Raw genomic sequence first — 18,452 nt, 5'->3', positions numbered from 1 at the left:
CGGCAGGGTTTTTCCTGCAAAGAGGAATTTTTGGCGCCCCTCAAAGAGGTTTTAGCGAGTGCCAAAGAAAAGTCACCAGCACCAAAATGATAAAAATTGAAGAAAAAAAGCATTTCAAATCCTCTCTGAATGTGTTTTAATATCAATTTATCAAACAGCCGTTGGTCAAGCAGAACGTAAATACAATTCCGATGTCTCTGATGTCTTTCACCTCTCGTCCCATCCACAAGCAGCTGGCGCTGGATTTATAAGGCCCCTGCTGCGTTGGTTTGACCACGCCTTAATGTTCCGCGACAAAGCTAGCGCTAATGGGAGAGATGACTCGTGACGCAAGGTATGCGGTACCGGGACTGTTTCTTGTTTCTTCTCTGGGCTCTATGCGCCGCTCACCAGTTCCTGTTCTCAGCGAAGACAGAGCAGGGAGAAGCTCTGGTGCCTTTCTTGCAGAAACCTGCTCTTCAAAGTCACTTTTTGTGAACCGACCAATCACAGCCTGGATGGAGCAGGAGATTAAAAAAGTTGCTTGTTGCTTTGCATGAATGGTTATGATTACAGACAAGTTACTACTTAGCATTAACAAATCAGAGACTCAAAACAATCCACAAAAATGAAACAGCTGTTTTGTGCATTTGAAATTATTATCGTAGTGGTAAGTTATATAGTATCCTATACTATTATCTGGAATTATAATGAACACACTAACATTATCCCTAATCAAACCTTAACCACAGTGATGTAATATCTGTTGAGGTGTTTAAATGTTATAAAAACTACTAAATAAACTAGCCTATCTGTAGGCAGACTATCCAAATAATGTTATAATACTTACTAATTTATACATATATATATAATTTATAGTTGTGGATATATATTGTTTTCAAATGGACAGAAATGACAAGAAAATGCACAGAATTTGGCCATGCAAATGCTCCATATTTGTATTGCGCCTTTTTAGTCTTTGCGACCACTCAAAGCGCTGTACATCATGCATTGTGTACATCTGCATTCACCGAGCTGAAACAGAAACTAATATTCTGTTCAAGGCCATATTCTGTCCTAATACTGCCATTTCTAATGATTTTAATCCAGTTCATCTCTCGTCATCTCCCATTATTAGTACTTATTATATTGTTATTCATTACACTTCTGTTACATACTTTACATTTTGTAGCACTCCTATTTATATTTTTAGGTTTGTATTTTTTAAAAGCATCTACTTTCCAACTTTTTATTTTTATTATTTCTATTTCTTGGATACCTTGATTAGCAACGTGAACAACTGTAACACAACAATTTGTCCTCAGTGATCAATAAAGTTTTTCTGATTTCTGACTTTGACCCAGTAAGTAAAGGTTTTGGCTTTTCATGTCATAATTCTCACTTTATTTTGCAAATTTTATCTTAATAATGTCATGATTTGAAGGAATATTTGTATTTTGCGATTTTCATGTTTTTTTTTATTTTTGGCAGAAATGGGCTTCCATACACTACACACTGTTGTTTTTGTTATCAGTAACACGGGTTGCTCTTAGTGTCTACCGTCTAATATCACCGCTTTAACCTAATTAATCATCAATGGGAACGAAATCATGGCCATAACAGTCACAAATGGCGCAAAGTCAAGCAGAAGTTTGCTACTTTCCGATTCTCTTGTCCTTTTGTTTTTAACAGGCAATGTGTCACGTGAAGGCAGCAGAGCGGTGTATCCAATCACAAGCGCGCTCGGAGTGACGTCGGAGATGTAAACAAACAGAGGCAGCGCGGCCATTACAGTCAGAGTCCGCCAGAGTTCAACGTTTGAGCCGCTGCCGTCGAACAAACCGGGCTGTCAGGTATTTAATCCGTTAAATCAAAACGTTTTATGTCCTCACATGACTGAACTGACTCTCAGTGATCGTGTTCACGTGTTCCTGTCCATGTTTCTGCATTTGTTTCGGGTCACTTTGACCGTAAAGATGGCAGCGACGGCCGTTAGCTGCCCGCTGCTGTCTGTCAGCCAGCCGCCATCACAGCGACCCGGGACGGTAACGGGCCGCGGTTTAACGGGGGAACCGTGTCTGTGTGTCTCTCCCGGTGTCGCAGGTCTGTGAGAGGAGGGACATGAAAGACCCGAGCTACAGCAGCATCGCCCCGAAAATGACGATCAGCAACGAGGTGATCCTGAGCAGCCAGTTCCCGTCCGAGGACGACCCGTTCGCTGAGTACCTGTGGATGGAGAACGAGGAGGAGTTCAACCGGCAGGTGAGAGCAAACCCGGGGCTCCAGAACCAGAACCCGCTGAACCCGCCTCACACCCGGGGATCAGGTCAGGGGGAGAACCAGAACCCGCTGAACCCGCCTCACAGCTGGGAATCAGGTCAGGGGGAGAACCAGAACCCGCTGAACCCACAGCACAGCTGGGGATCAGGTCAGGGGGAGAACCAGAACCCGCTGAACCCGCCTCACAGCTGGGAATCAGGTCAGGGGGAGAACCAGAACCCGCTGAACCCGCCTCACAGCTGGGGATCAGGTCAGGGGGAGAACCAGAACCCGCTGAACCCGCAGCACAGCTGGGGATCAGGTCAGGGGGAGAACCAGAACCCGCTGAACCCGCCTCACAGCTGGGAATCAGGTCAGGGGGAGAACCAGAACCCGCTGAACCCGCCTCACAGCTGGGGATCAGGTCAGGGGGAGAACCAGAACCCGCTGAACCCGCCTCACAGCTGGGAATCAGGTCAGGGGGAGAACCAGAACCCGCTGAACCCGCCTCACAGCTGGGGATCAGGTCAGGGGGAGAACCAGAACCCGCTGAACCCGCAGCACAGCTGGGGATCAGGTCAGGGGGAGAACCAGAACCCGCTGAACCCGCCTCACAGCTGGGGCTCCGGTCAGGGGGAGAACCAGAACCCACAGCACAGCTGGGGCTCCGGTCAGGGGGAGAACCAGAACCCACTGAACCCGCCTCACACCCGGGGCTCCGGTCAGGGGGAGAACCAGAACCCGCTGAACCCGCCTCACAGCTGGGGCTCCGGTCAGGGGGAGAACCAGAACCCACAGCACAGCTGGGGATCAGGTCAGGGGGAGAACCAGAACCCGCTGAACCCGCCTCACAGCTGGGGATCAGGTCAGGGGGAGAACCAGAACCCGCTGAACCCGCCTCACAGCTGGGGATCAGGTCAGGGGGAGAACCAGAACCCGCTGAACCCGCCTCACAGCTGGGGCTCCGGTCAGGGGGAGAACCAGAACCCACAGCACAGCTGGGGATCAGGTCAGGGGGAGAACCAGAACCCGCTGAACCCGCCTCACAGCTGGGGCTCAGGTCAGGGGGAGAACCAGAACCCGCTGAACCCGCCTCACAGCTGGGGATCAGGTCAGGGGGAGAACCAGAACCCGCTGAACCCGCCTCACAGCTGGGGATCAGGTCAGGGGGAGAACCAGAACCCGCTGAACCCGCCTCACAGCTGGGGCTCAGGTCAGGGGGAGAACCAGAACCCGCTGAACCCGCAGCACAGCTGGGGCTCCGGTCAGGGGGAGAACCAGAACCCGCTGAACCCGCCTCACACCCGGGGCTCAGGTCAGGGGGAGAACCAGAACCCGCTGAACCCGCCTCACACCCGGGGCTCAGGTCAGGGGGAGAACCAGAACCCACAGCACATCGGAGAGAAAACTGGAGCCCACAGATGCTGATGTTAGTAGTTGAGGGGAAAACCAGATCAAAACCCACAATGCCTAAACCTGTCTGATCTGGACTAGATTATTCCAGGAGACTAAAGTGTTTTTAAAACACAGTTTCAGATTTGTAAAACATTTATTCTGTTGTGAAAGTTCTATAAAGGGCATTTTATCGTTTTTTTCCCACATTAGACCAGGTCCAGTTCAAAACCCCTGTACCTAGACCTGTCTGATCTGGACTAGATTATTCCAACAGACTAAAGTTTCTTTAAAACGCAGTTTTAGATTTGTTGTTTTTTTGAAAATGAAAAAAAGGACGAGCTCGTGTTTTTTCACCTTGTTCTATTAATCGATCGTCAGTTTTCACGCCTTTCCTCTCTACTGTTGGTCGCACAGTGATGACGTCACTTTGGACTCTGGGAGGCTGCATTTTTAGGTTTTTCTCCGTCAATCAGTCAAGGAATCGCTAATAGGTCACCACGCTGCGGTCGCAATTTCCTGTGACCCAGGTGCACGCCGTCCGTCGTGAACCGTGTGTTTCCCGTGTGTGCAGGTGGAGGAGGAGCTGTGGGAGGAGGAGTTTATCGAGCGCTGTATCCAGGAGCTGCTGGAGGAGGAGGAGCAGTGGGAGTGGTTCATCCCGTCCAGAGACCTCCCCCCTCAGACGGTGGCTCAGCTGCAGGATCAGATCAGCCTGCTGGTTCTGGACGCCGACGTCGTGGTGAGTTCACCTTCTGCTTCAGCCAATCAGGCGCCACCTCAGACAGCCGACCGCAAATCATCTGAAACTGTTTTAATGTTGCATGAATCATTTATGTCTTTATTTTGGAAACTAATGGAGCTGGGGGCCCCGTGTGTGTTGGGGGGCCCCATGTGTGTTAAGGTCCTCTTTCACGCCTCTTCATTAAAAAACACTGGAGTCAGACAGAGTTCCCGATTTATACTTGTGTGCTGCAAGCACGCCGCAGCCGGGCGCGGCGTGTAACTGCAGACACCAACACAGACGTGTCGGTGCGAGGGTTCGTGCGCAGCTCACGGCGTAGACTCGACGTAGAAGTATAAATCAGACTTGAGACGACGGCTGTTTGCTCTTCTGGGAAGGAGAAACAACTGGCTCATGGGAAAGGCGTCTTCTGACGTCAAGGGGAACCACAGCGTTTTTAAACCTGCTCCCTGTTTCCACGTGTCGGTCGTAGGTTCAGAAAGGTTTGACTCTGCAGCAGAAGCTTCAGCTGAACCGGCTGCAGCGTTTTCCTTCCTGTCAAAATGGCGTCCACAGAAAGAGCTTCTCGTTGCCCCCGACAGGCTCAGACTGTCACATTCACCGTGATCACCTGGACATCTGAGGGAGATTTCGTTGCAAGGCTGATTTTTCCTGAAGTCAGCGACAATCTCTTTTGTTCTGTTGACATTCAGGATTAGATGGTTGGCGTCACCCCCCTCGCCAGATTTCAGAGCGAGAACTGCTCTTTTTGTGGACGCCATTTTGCCCAAGGAATACGCTGCAGCGTGAACTCAGGGCCCAGGTTTAAAAATGCTGAAACTACCCTGTAAGGACGCAGAGCGGAGACGTGATTCTGACCTTTGGTAAAACAGCAGGTGTTCTGACGGCTTTCAGCTGAAAGACGATCACACGCCCGCTGATGTCGTCATCTCTTCTTCTGTCCTCCAGGTGAACAGCAGTCTGAACCCCAACGCCAAGGAGTTCATCCCGGGGATCCAGAAACACGCCATGTGACCCCGCCCCGGCCCCGCCCCCTCCCCCCAGTCCGCACTGTGACGTCATCAAGATGTCTGCCGTATTTTCCAGTTGCCACTCGACCTTCAGACTGACGTGTTGCCAAAGTTCTGCGTCGCCTCGCATGTGTTCAGAGTCCTGTTACTGCAGCCCCCCCCCCCCGACTGATCACCTTCACTTTAAGGAACCCGTTTGTGTTTCGACCCTCTGATCCACATTCTGAGTGTTTATTTGCACTTTTATAAAAACCTAAAAACAAGCGTTGTGTTCGGACGTTCTGTAGAGTTCAGAGCCGGCTGTTTTGGTCTTTGCATTTGTTGTCTGTGCTTTTCCCAGCATCCTTTGTGTGTTTGGGTCCCTGCTGACCCTCCGAGCCGCCTCATTAAGCGTTTTGTTTTTTTCTAAAGGCACATAAAGTACTGTATAAAAAGTCATATAAAGCAAAACGTTGTAAAAAAAAAAGATCTATTTTTTCTGAATCTATTTGAAAATAAATGTTTATGGAGAAAAAGTCTCATTTTGTTGCATCATCAGTAACTTTATTATCTGCAGACGAACACAGATTCAGGAGCCGGATCATGTGACCTGCTGCATGTGACCATTAAAGTTACTTTAAACTCTGGAGCTCCTGATCAGCTCGTGTCTTCTCAAGCTGAGGAGCTCTGATCAGCGCAGACTGCAGCCGACATCCGTAACCAGTGAAAAGGTCCGCGGCGAGATCTGAACCCGGTTCTGCTCCCTGAGGTCCAGAACATTCCCTCAAACCCGTTTCCTGTTCAGCTGATCGGCACCACAAAAGGACAGAATTCAAAAACACGACTGAAACAAACGGTTGTTGTTTATTCACAGTCAGAGGTTTGGACACACTCAGACATGTTTTCAAATTAAAAGCACAGGACACACTTACCCCGGACTCACACAGGCGGCGTGTGCGCCGCGTTACGGCTGCCGTACCTAATCGCTGCCATTGTAGTCACTGTTTGTGCGGAGAACAGGCAGCCGGTCTATTTGACAGAAGACGCATCAAGCTGCACCGAGCAGATGAGCCGGGCAGGAAGTCAGACACAGAAACGGCAAATAGAATCCTGTTAATTTTCAAAATAAAATACCTTGTGCTACTCCTGATCGTATATATCAACAATAAACACAATTAAAACAGACCAAAAAAGAAACACTTTCACTATGTAGACTTCTTAACCACGGTACAAGCACAAAAATTGAGGACAACATACTAAATCAACTAAATCTAAACAATTAAGTCAGGCAAAACGCTCTTATTCTGAAATGCTGCATGTGGGAAATTCAGCCCTGCAGTGAACTGGGGGAAAGCGGTTCACAGAGCGCCGTGATCGGTAGCAGAAGCACACAAAATGACAAAAACAACAAGTCAACAACGTGGGGCAGGCCAAACGCTTCGAGTATGACTTGACGCCGGGCGGAGGACGCGTCACAACCGCGGCGCAGCCGTGAGTCCGGGGTCAGACATGTTTTTTCAAATTAAAAGCACCGTCTTTGTCCATTAAAAGAACATAAGACAGTGTTCATGATGTAAATGTTGCTGGTTTGTAATGGATGATCTACAGCGGCCCTGTGGCGTCACGCTGTTCCAGCCAATAAGAGACGATCATTTTAAAAGGCTGATGGTTAGAAAAACATCCGGGACGCTGCTGGCCTTCAGGGCCAACAGTACAACATCTATTTGTTCGTCTAAAAGTCCTCAGAAAGCTGAAACGGGAGCCTCAAAACTGTCGGACGCTTCTGAGCTGCAGCTCCAGCTCACTTCCCGTTCAGGGCATTAATTACTGTGGGAGCAAAGGAAGGAAAGGATAAAAACATCTGTTAGTTTTTATCCTGGAGAATCTCTTCCTCCAAGAGAGGCTGGCTGCGATAGGCCGAGCCTTATTTTACTGGCTGCCTTCACAATGTTAGACAGTTTACTTTTGCTTTGCACTGTGAGATTCCCGCACCGGGCTGTGCAACAAAAAGTTAAGGTTGAATCAATAAAAGATTTTAAAGAAAATGAAGCCTCTGAAGACAGCAGGTCACTGTTCCCAGGGAACTCGCCCCTGTCTGTATAGGTGAGCTCTCGATTGTTGTTGGAGAAGTTGAGTGGCGAGATTTCCTCAAGTTTTTAGTTTTAAGGTCACAACCAATCAGCATAGTCGTTCAAACCTGGCCCGAGGTCGAGCTCTCCGTCCTGGAGCAGACGGACTCAAACCGTGTCGTCCGCGAACTTCAGGAGAAACCTGTTGTCATGTCTCCCCTCGAGATGATCTTCAGTTTCTCTCCTGGAACAGCTTCAAGAACTGACGGGAAGAAAGTTCTACCTCTGTAAACCCTAGCCTCTGTAGACGATCCGTTACAAACCAGCAGCAACATGAACGAGACATTTCTGAGTGACCTCAAACCTTCGAACTGTAGTTTGTTTATTTTCACAAAAATACATTTATCATTTTTACAAATATAAAACCTGTTTACAAACATCCTGCTACAGGACCGCTACAGGTGTCTCACCTGCCGACGTCACTGACGTCAAACACAACCACCTGCTTTTAATGTTTGTAGCTGCGCCCTGAGCACAGACAGGAAGTGGGCCTCTGGCGCCGGCTGTGGTCTACAGCGCCCCCTGTGCCACCCTCTTGAACAGCTGCCGCCTCTGCTGGTCCGTCATGGTGTCGCAGCTCTGCAGCAGGTTCGCGATGACGAGCGTCTGCTGGACGCTGGAGGACTTGACCCACAGGCGCCCGTTCATCCCGACCACCAGCTCGCAGGGGAACAGCTGCTGCAGGTCGGACCGGACCTCGCTGCGGGGGGCCAGCAGCCTGAGGGGGGGCAGAGGGGTCAGTACGGGCCATCCAGTCCGAGGACCGCGACACCGGCACGCTGTTCCTACCTTCTGACCAGTCCCAGAGAGACCGTGAAGAGCAGACCGCCGCCGCCAAACACTCCCATCCCATTGGCTCGTCCTGAACTGTCCATACACACCAGCTCCGGCTCCATGTCCTTATTGGCTATGATGAACTGAGCGAACACCAGGTCCCCCACCTGCACAGGTAACACAGAGAGAGGGGGAGGGGTTAAACACCTGCACAGGTAACACAGAGAGAGGGGGAGGGGTTAAACACCTGCACAGGTAACACAGAGAGAAGGGGGAGGGTTTTAAACACCTGCACAGGTCACACAAAAGAAGGGGGAGGGGTTAAACACCTGCACAGGTAACATAGAGAGAAGGGGGAGGGGTTAAACACCTGCACAGGTAACACAGTCGGTCCTCAGGGTCTCACCTGGACGTTGGGCCGGTTCCTCTTGGTGGCCCCCTCAAACGCCAGGTAGGACAGAGACGCCTGCTCACTTCCTCCAAAGTCCACCTTGAAGACGTCTCCTGATTTGACCGTCACGATGCCGATGACGGTCTCTCCTTTAGCGGGGACATACTGAGGACAGAGAGGCACAGACTCAACTCCCAGCATGCACTGCTCCGGACCAAACTTTGCATCTGCTGTGTTTTACATTTAGCACTAAAGTCACAGCCTTTTACTGGGAAATCTGCTGAACTCCATTAAACAGAAGGCAATTTAGAATTCAAACTAATTTGGCTCGATGTGTTTTATTGTCAGAAAAAAAAAAGAATACCCCTCGTCATGGGGCTGGGTGTTGTGAGTAATTCGGCGTACACTTTATTCACCGAGCGGCACGTTATTACTGATCAATCTAAAGTGTTCAGACTGGTTCCCGCTGCTCGCTGCCGTAAAGCGCAGCGCGCTTCAGCGAGCTCGGAGACGGATTTAAACAGCGGACTTGATCAAAGAAGTTCAACTTTAAGAGCTCAGTGCGAGACTTGCTAACAATATCTTTGAGCCGTAATCCCGACCGATCCACAAGGACTTTAATTCAGTCTAAAGTTCTGCCACAGGAGGCGTGTAGGTGTGCTGACAAGAGAGAAAAGCTTAAATTGCTTGTTTTCTAAATGGAGTCCTGCGTGAAGAAGAAGCTACTGTAAATAGTGACAGTAAAACGTTTCTAAAGTGGTCCCAGGGAGCCCCCCGTCTCTGAAGTCTCACCCTCCTCTGCTGAGAGTCCATCCAGAACATGTTGGGCTGTTTGTGTCGGAGGACCCCGCTTTTACACACCACCAGCCGGTCTCCGCTCCGCCGCAGACCCGGACCACACACCACCTTCTCCCGCTTCACGTGCTCCGTCAGAGAGATGGTGTCGTCGGCCTCAAAGGAGAATTCATCTCCAGGTAACAAAACCTCCCCGACTTTACCTTTCAGACAGGAGAACATGTCGACCGCTCTGCTGCTCACACACGTTGTTGTTGTTGTTGTCCGGACAGGAATGAAGGTGACACACGGGAAACAGGAAGCTGCGCATGCTTATGTCGTCGCTGGGTGGCGCTGTTGGCTTTCTGTTTATAGTTCAGATGATTCAGGCCAGACTTCCTCTTTCTTTCTTTCTTTCTTTCTTTCTTTCTTTCTTTCTTTCTTTCTTTCTTGTGTGAAAGGATATAAATCTTAAAACACTTCAGAGACATTTATGATCTGAGGAGCAGAAAATCAGCTGATGAACTCTGAAAGTCACCCAAACAGACATTTTCAGATGTAAAATTAACAATTAAATGAAGGAGTTGTCATTGTTGTTGACTATATATATTCATTGTTCATTATTTCCATATGATTATTTCATTGTAGGATCAACTGATGACCAGCTGCCCTGTATTCCTTCATTAATATATATTTTTACATTTTTATTCATTTAGCTGAGGCTTTTATCCAAAGCGACTTACAATTGAGGTCACACGCCTCTAGAACAACTAGGGGTTGTAAGTGTCTTCCTCAGGGACACATTTGTAGATGGGTCACAATGGGGAATTGAATATATATATATATATATATAATGTGGAAAAATGCCCCCTCCTGGCTTCTTTTTTTTTTTTTTTGCATGTTGGTCACACTGAAATGTTTCAGATCAAACAAATTGAGTTTTTAAATGAAGGTTTATATTATTAAGGGGGAAAAAAATCCTAACCTACATAGCCCTGTGTGAAAAAGTGATGGCCCCCCTTTTAAAACATAAATCAACTGTGGTTTATCACATGTTTGGAAAACTGAGTTCAACTCCTCTAGCCACACCCAGTCCCGATTACTGCCACACCTGTTCTCAATCAAGAAATCTCTTAAATAGGACCTGCCTGACAAAGTGAAGTAGACCAAAAGATCCTCAAAAGGTGGACATCATGCTGCGATCCAAAGAAATTCAGGAACAAATGAGAAAAAGAGTAATTGAGTTTTATCAGTCTGGAAAAGGTTATAAAGCCATTTCTAAAGCTTTGGGATTCCAGTAAACCACAGTGAGAGCTGTGATCCACAAAGGGTGAAAACAGTGGTGAACCTTCCCAGGAGTGGCCGGCCAACCAAAATTTGCCCAAGAGCGCAACGACGATTCATCCAAGAGGTCACAAAATCCCCACAACAACATCCAAAGAGCTACAGGCTTCACTGGCCTCAGTTAAGGTCAGTGTTCATGACTCCACCACAAGAAAGAGACCAGGCAGAAACGGCCGAGCAGAGTTCCAAGACGAAAACCACTGCCGAGCAAAAAGAACATAAAGGCTCGTCTCAGTTTTGCCAGAAGACATCTTGATGAAGACCTTTGGGAAAACACTCTGTGGACTGAAGAGACAAAAGTTGAACTTTTTGGAAGGTGTGTGTCCCGTTACATCTGGCGTTTCAGAAAAGGAAAATCATACCAGCAGTACAATATGGTGGTTGTGATGGTGTGGGGCTGTTTTGCTGCTTCAGGACCTGGAAGACTTGCTGTGGTAAATGGAAGCATGAATTCTGCTGTCTACCAAAAAATCCTGAAGGAGAACGTCCAGCCATCTGTTCGTGACCTCAAGCTGACGTGCACTTGGGTTCTGCAGCAGGACAATGATCCAAAACACACCACTGAATGGCTTAAGAAAAACAAAATGAAGACTTGGGAGTGCCGTAGTCAAAGTCCTGACCTGAATCAGATCGAGATGTTGTGGCATGACCTTAAAAAAGCAGTTAAGGCTCGAAAATCCTCCAATGCGGCTGAAATACAACAATTCTGCAAAGATGAGTGGGCTAAAGTTCCTTAGCGGGCCCCAACCAGTTATTAGGTTTAGGGGGGAATCACTTTTTCACACCACTGTAAAGATCGAGATAGATGAAGCTGTTGAATCCATCAGGAGTTCACCAGCTGATCTTCTGCTCCTCAGGTCAGTTTATTTTCTTTGTTGTACTTTATTTCTTTCAGGTGATGAAGTCCTGAATTCTTTAAGTTCGGTAGAAATATATAAACTGTTAAGTTTGTAAAAGGTCCTGCAGGAGGTCAAAGTCTCTGTAATGTTACAGAAAACAGCAGTGTATAAATATATATTTATGATATATTCAGTCAGTTTATTTGGTTTCTGGTTTTGACTCCAGTGTTTCATGTGATGTGTTCCTCTGAGCAGCAGGTGGCGCTCTGACTTCAACAACAGCAAAACATTTGACTTCTTTTATTATGTTTCCAAGCACGAGGTAGTATTATTATTACAGTTGTGCTGATGGATGCTCAGGCCAGGAAACCCAGTTTGCAGTTTTTCTCAGTCGCTGTGGAACATTTCTTGAGTCCTCACTATGATTTGTAAAACGTCGTACAAACAGTAGCACACACCTGCAGAGGTAACCTGAGTCTGTCCAAACCAGAGAGTCAACATGTTCAGCATGCAGTCAGCATAACAGCAGACTCTGGAAGCACTTTCAGTGTCGGCTCGGGTTTGAAGTAAAGTGACGCACCGTCTCTGTACAGAACACGTCGGCTCCAGCAGCACACAAGAGTCACACAGAATTTACAGCTTTTACTGTGTAAACAGGTGTAAACAGAGCCGTGATGCAGAAAAGAAAAAGACGGCATAATAAAAAACATTAGAGGTGTAAACGTTGATGTTCCCATGACTCAGGCCACAGATTCTCACCCACATCACAACAGAAATCCGTTCAGTTCGTGATCAGTGTGCTTTATTGACATGAAGGTTCAAGTTCAACCAAAGCAGTTTGCAGCAAAAGTTTAGATGTGAATAAGAATTAATTCAGTCATAACTGTTTGGTTTAGCAGTGATGAACAAAAATACTAAATACAGGTAGAATGTAAACTACAAACAGGAAGTAACCAGATGTAACCTGCCATGCAGCCAACGTTAAGTTGGCCGAGTCCATGGCCGTCCCTCGCCGTCCCTCAGGTTGGCCGCAGGGACACATACGTCCGTCCGTCCTCCAGGGATCATTCTCAGTTGATTGGTATCTTGAAGTTCTTTGAAATCCGGTATTAGTAGATGGGATTTGTCTAAATTATGCTCCCTTATGCTTCTATACTCCTCCCATCTCACCGGTCGTGCAGGCAGCACTCACAGGACTTTCCATGTCTCCGGTTTCAGGCTCTGGTCAACTTCATCAGTCTGACAGACACGTAGAGAAAATCTACGTGACAGATTCTGACAACGTGTAGTCGCTTATTTTTATCCTGTATATTTTACTGTTCATTTTGGATACTTCATGTGTCCTGTTGAGCACCGATGTGCCGAGGCAAAGTCCTCGTGTGACAGAATGTACCTGATTCTCATTGGTGCCATTTACACTGGGGACGGCGGGGACATGTCCCCACTACTTTTTAAAAACATAATTTGTTAAAAACTGTTCTGAATATACAGCTTGCAGTTAGATAACAAATGAAAATGCCTTTAGACAGGTTTATTTGCACATTATGAAAACATGCAGTGCAATTAAAATATAGAAGAAACATAATCAACTTTTGTTCAAAAGAAGCACGAGAGGCTGAACACGAAGCTTTCAGAGTTTCACCTCTGATCTGAGACAACAGAAACTGTGTGTGCTCTGCACATCAGTGGGTGAAAGCTGCTCTTTGACCTTTGACCTCTGAGAACATCTGCTGGAAACCTGAGCTGTTCCTGAACACAAAGCAGCTCTGTGTGTTACAGGCCATCTGCTGCACACGCGCAGTTCAGAGGTTGTGTTTCTGGAGAGTTTCCAGTTTGCAGACGGTGTCTTTCACTGCCAGGGCCGGTCGTTGTGCCCGGTGGTGGAAGAAGTATTACTACTTTTAAAAGAAAATACTCCACTACAAGTTAAGTTCTGCATTGAACACATGAATTAAGTAAAAGTATGTATTATCAGCTAAATGTACGTAAAAAGTACTCGTCGTGCAGTACATGTTTCCTGTCAGTGTTTCACTATTATATATTCATAATAAGCTGACCTTTGAACTAAACAGAAAGCAGCTAAACATATAAACACAATGTTTTATTCAGTCAGTTTTTACTTTTTCATGTATCTGCTGGTTTCCTTCTCTCAGCCTGAAACTGAAAAACACAATCAAATCAGTTCAATTCAAATCAGCTTCATTCCCAAAGCTGCATGTAAATAACATAAGAACAATTCATTTCATTAAATAAGTAAATAAAACAGTAAAAGTTGTTTGTAGGTGTTAATAAAAAATATATATAAATTCCATAAAAATAAATATTAAAAATAAATAAAACTGTATTTAAAAAGATATATATATATTAAAAATTTAAATAAAATACATAAAACCGTAAATGAGTGTGTGTGTATTAATAGACAAATAATAATTATTATTAATTAATTTAAAAACATTATCTGTACCAGATGTGAGATTTAAAAACAAAACAATTACTAAAATATCAAAATAATAATTTGAACATTAGTACACTTTCCACTGGTTGTATATTTTGCAGCAATTATTTGACATTCAGGCATTTCTTCCAGCAAATAGGGGAGTTTCTGTGTGTCTGATATGAATTTGATTCGGGGTATATTTGGGAAATGTTTGCAAAGTGTTTTTGTCTTAGTGTTTTATATTTGGGGCATGAGGTTAGAAAGTGCAGCTCTGTCTCTACTTGTCTCTACCTCTCCTGTGTCTCTACCTGTCCTCTGTGTCTCTACCTGTCCTCTGAGTCTCTCCTCTTGTGGTAGCCAGCTCTGTCTGTGTCGACCCTTTTCTATGGCCAGGCTGCTCACTCAGTCTGTATGTTGTCAACAGTTTTCTTAGTTTAGGACATTTTATTGTGCTCAGTTAATCTGTCCGTGTGAATTCTCTTTTTAGGGTCAGTTAACATTGGAATTTAATTTCCAGTGTTCAATATATTTGTCTTTTTGCTTGTTGATAATTTGATTTTGTCGCTGTTAGACTAAAGAACTGGTGAATAAAGTTTGTTAGACCAAACTAACTGAACATGTGCAGAAGGCTGCTGACTCACCTCCTGCAAGCTGAATCTAACATTTACTTTTATTCATTTAGCTGACGCTTTTATCCAAACATGTAACTTACAATTACACGTCTCTGGTGCAACGAGGGGTTAAACGTCTTGCTCAGGGACACATTGGTGGACGGTCACAGTGGGAGATTGAACCCAGGTCTCTCACACCAAAGTCACGTGTCTTATCCACTGCACCATCATGACCAAGATGCTGCCTTCAGGTTCCTGCTTCAGTCAAACCTAAAAGAGGTAAATTCCCCTTCATTCCCTCCCTCTGACGTTCCTCTGCTCAGCTCTGCACATGAGGCAACTTGAACTTTTATTATTATTTATTTCAGTTTTTATATACCCACGTGTCTGACCCTGTGGTCTTAATCGTCCTTGTTGTTGTGTTCTTCAGTTGAATGGATTGATTGGTAATTTATTTCCTCCCCAGCTGGAAACTGCAGCGTCACAGTTTGCTTCAGTTTACATCACTAAGATAAAACACAACAAACACACAGGAGGTCTGTGGCAAACAGGCATGTGGGACGTGAAGAGCAGCGACTTCCTGTTAAACCAGCTGATCTCTGGTCAGTTTTAATAGTTTATTTACATTAAGAAGTCACTTCGGCCTTCAGTTTATCTGAAAAATTCACGTTCAAAATCGCCACATTAGGAGAGACGTCAGAATCAGAAAAACTTTATTGATCCTCGAGGGGAAATTCTTTTGTTACAGACGCACGTCACGTTATTAAAGGAGCAGAAATAATAAAAGTATAAAAAAATCTAACAAAATATACAAATCTCAATATAAAGGAGTGTGGACATGTACTGTATTTAACAGTATAACAGAAGTAGTAGTAGTTAATAAGGTAGTAATAGTAATACTGGCAGAGTTGCCAGGGAGAAGTTTTCACTGGACACATCAGACAAATGTAGTGAAGCAGAAAGTCACAAAAATGGAAATACTCAAGTAAAGCACCACAATTTTGTACTTAAAGACAGTACTCGAGTAAATGTACTAACTGTCTTCTTCCTGCTTGCACACTTCGCCGTGAACCCAAGAGTGAACTGAACCGTCACAGCGTTTGTTTTTTTTAGATTAATGTCACGTTGTAGTTTCGCGATGAAACACAAAGCAGGAAGCAGACAGACGCTCGTTCAGCAGCTTCCTGTCGACCTGCTGAGTGTTTTACTGTCTGTCTGATCTGAGCTCAGCTCCAGGAGGATAATTACTGATCATTAACATCTGCTTTGTTTTATATTCTCCCCCCGTCATCGGCCTCCAGCGGCTCTCTGCATCTGTAATGGAGGCGGGTTCACTGGAGTTGGACTGAGGCGGGTTCAGGTCCAGTTTGGGTCATCAGAGATTATTTTAAAAAACATGTCCGCCTGGTTCCTCTCAGTCTGCTGGAGAGAAACTCTGACTTCCAGCAGGTTGCAGTGGTGAAAAGCAACCAAGTACATTTACTCAAGTTATGTACTTTAGTACACATTAGAGGTATTTGTACTTTACTTGAGTATTTTCTCCTCCTGCTCCGTCTCAGAGGGAGATGTTGGACTTTTTACTTCACCACATTTATCTGACAGCTTCAGTTACTTTACAAAGTCAGATTTTTACACGTGAAGAGTTTATAAAAGATGTTTAGTTATAAATTAAACTCCAACAGCTTAAACAGGTACAGCTGGAACTATTAGATTAACAGAAAATGACCTTTTTTAATGGTTGAAGTCATTTTTCATGTAAAAACACTTCATGTGAAGATTTGCTGCTTTTCCTTTTGATTATTTTTAACGTGTTTTTGATCAGTTTGAGGTTTGGACTGACAGAACAAACACTGTGAAGGAGTCTCTTTGGGCTCTGAGGAACTGGGACAACATTTCTCACTATTTACAGAAGAGTTACAATCAATTAATGGAGAAAATAATCAGCTGATTGATCCAGAAAGAAAAGAATCATCAGTCTGATGCAAAATAGTTCAACCTCAAACAGCTACAGCAGTAAAATCCTGCGTGTCACAGGACACTGAGTACTTTTACTTTTAATACTTTAAGTACATTTTCTGGATTATACTCACACACTTTTAGTAATATTTTAAATGCAGGACTTTATTTTACTACATGTGACAGAGTACTTTTACAGTGTGGTATTAGTACTTTTACTTAAGTAAAGAATCTGAATACTTCGTCCTCTGCTGGCAGGTTGAATGTCTTCATGGACTCTGAGACGTCCTGGAGGTCTGAGGTGTAAAGAGGGACGGTGATAGTCCAGAGTCCTGCTCAGACACAGACTGTGGTCTATCGGTCAGTAACCAGGAGGAGCTGGAGGTCTCTGCCTGCAGTGCTACAGACACCGGGGAGGTCAAAGAACAGGATCCTCAGAGCGTCACCAGACCAGTCCAGGTGAAAGGTGCTCGCTGGAGCAGGTAGACGAGGGCATCCTCCACCTCAGGGCGTCAGGCAGTCCAGGGAGGGGGTTCACCTGAGATCAGCTACAGTCTCTCTGGGACTTCGTGGGACATTAATGCCACTGGTCTGTAATGGTTGAGAGCAGATGAGAGGACTTCTTTGGTACCAGCACAAGGCAGGAAGTCTTCCCCGGCTCTGGGACCTTCTCCTGGTTCAGGATAAGGTTGAAGAGGTGGCGTAGAACGTGTTCTGTAAAACAGCTCGCACCAACGGTTTATTTGCACCACAAGAAAACGTGCTATGCGATTTAAAAGTAGAAGAAACAAATGTGTCCAAAAAAAGTAACTTAAGCTTAAAAAACTGCTGTACATTCTGTTATACTGTTATAGTTTGGAACTGTCACCTGCCAGCTGTGTTTTGCTTCCCTTTGTATAAATAAAGACATTTCCTCCATAAGTGTGTGCAGAAAATGTCTTCAGAATGCAGGAAACGAAGTGTTTAATGCCTCGAGACCCCCCGCTCATATATTTTAGCATTTCATATTTATTTATAAAATCTTCTCCTCTCGTTCTTGCGCTTTGTCACGTCTCTAGATCCTGGTGGTCCTTATGTCCCCACCACTTGCCCCGATACCGTCTGGCCCTGCAGCTTTGTCCCGGTGCAGTCTCTTCACCTGGCTGCAGGAGACAGACGGGCGGGTGGGGGCGGGGGTGGCATGTGTCCGTGTGACGGGGGAGGTGTTGGTGTGGCTGTGTTGAAGTCCAAGGTGGTGGACCTGGTTTACCGACTGTTTTGTGCAGCACGAGGTCCAGGAGGGTACACTTAGAAATGTACCTCCTGTTAACAGTTTTACAAGTGGAAAAGGTCCCGGAGGGTCAGAGGGGGGAGGATTCAGCCCCCCCTCTGAAGCCGTCAGCTGTTAGCTAACATAACTTCAAGTAGAGTCAGTGGGTTTTCATGTTCTCACCTCGCTCCTTCTGTCCCCTCTGCAGGTGTTTCTGCATCTGTGGCTGCCTCCATGTTCCAGCTCGTCCTGCAGTTTCTGATACCTTGCTCCATTTTCTGAAAACATTAAACACAGAACCTCCTCGTGCAAAATGAAACTTTCGCCTCAAAACAGATTTACCTGTGCTCAGAAGCAAATGCTGCTCTAAAATCTTAAACAACGCGATCAAAATGATGAACACTATCAAGCAGTCAGTAAAAAAAATACACCAAAAAATGGAAAACACGTAGTTCTCAGGGAGAAGGACATTTTTAATCTCAAAACAAATATTCAGATTTTCATCTTTTGAAAACATGTTCTATCATCGTAGCTCAAAATTTATCAGAAATTAGACTCTGCTTTGCTTTTTTTTTTGTTCTTCC

At 45.7% G+C, this 18,452-nt stretch overlaps 2 protein-coding genes across 3 annotated transcripts; one reads left to right on the top strand and one right to left on the bottom strand.

Annotated features, from left to right (window-relative positions):
• Positions 1 to 1,688: 1,688 nt before the first annotated feature.
• LOC119888740 (polyadenylate-binding protein-interacting protein 2-like) lies at positions 1,689 to 6,202 on the top strand. Of its 2 annotated transcripts, none has more exons than XM_038699434.1 (4): positions 1,689 to 1,832; positions 2,083 to 2,241; positions 4,205 to 4,372; positions 5,942 to 6,202. In XM_038699434.1, exons 2-4 carry the CDS (start codon positions 2,101 to 2,103, stop codon positions 6,053 to 6,055), a joined length of 423 nt encoding a protein of 140 aa, XP_038555362.1. In that variant the 5' UTR covers positions 1,689 to 1,832; positions 2,083 to 2,100; the 3' UTR covers positions 6,056 to 6,202. The 2 variants fall into 2 exon arrangements, with proteins under 2 accessions (XP_038555362.1, XP_038555363.1); XM_038699435.1 differs by lacking the exon at positions 5,942 to 6,202 and adding an exon at positions 5,324 to 5,906.
• Positions 6,203 to 7,781: 1,579 nt separating this feature from the next.
• On the bottom strand, positions 7,782 to 9,729 carry LOC119888739 (exosome complex component RRP40-like). Its single transcript, XM_038699433.1, has 4 exons — positions 9,451 to 9,729; positions 8,674 to 8,823; positions 8,283 to 8,434; positions 7,782 to 8,211 (listed from the first exon to the last, which is right to left on the bottom strand). Exons 1-4 carry the CDS (start codon positions 9,673 to 9,675, stop codon positions 8,004 to 8,006), a joined length of 735 nt encoding a protein of 244 aa, XP_038555361.1. The 5' UTR covers positions 9,676 to 9,729; the 3' UTR covers positions 7,782 to 8,003.
• Positions 9,730 to 18,452: the final 8,723 nt, after the last annotated feature.

Source organism: Micropterus salmoides, unplaced genomic scaffold (genome assembly GCF_014851395.1).
Source record: "Micropterus salmoides isolate LMB-PRFRI ecotype aquatic unplaced genomic scaffold, ASM1485139v1 Ms_hic_scaffold_5, whole genome shotgun sequence".
NCBI classification, from domain to species: domain Eukaryota; kingdom Metazoa; phylum Chordata; class Actinopteri; order Centrarchiformes; family Centrarchidae; genus Micropterus; species Micropterus salmoides.
The sequence above is the reverse complement of the archived record's forward strand: the minus strand, read 5'-3'. Positions and strand labels throughout refer to the sequence as shown.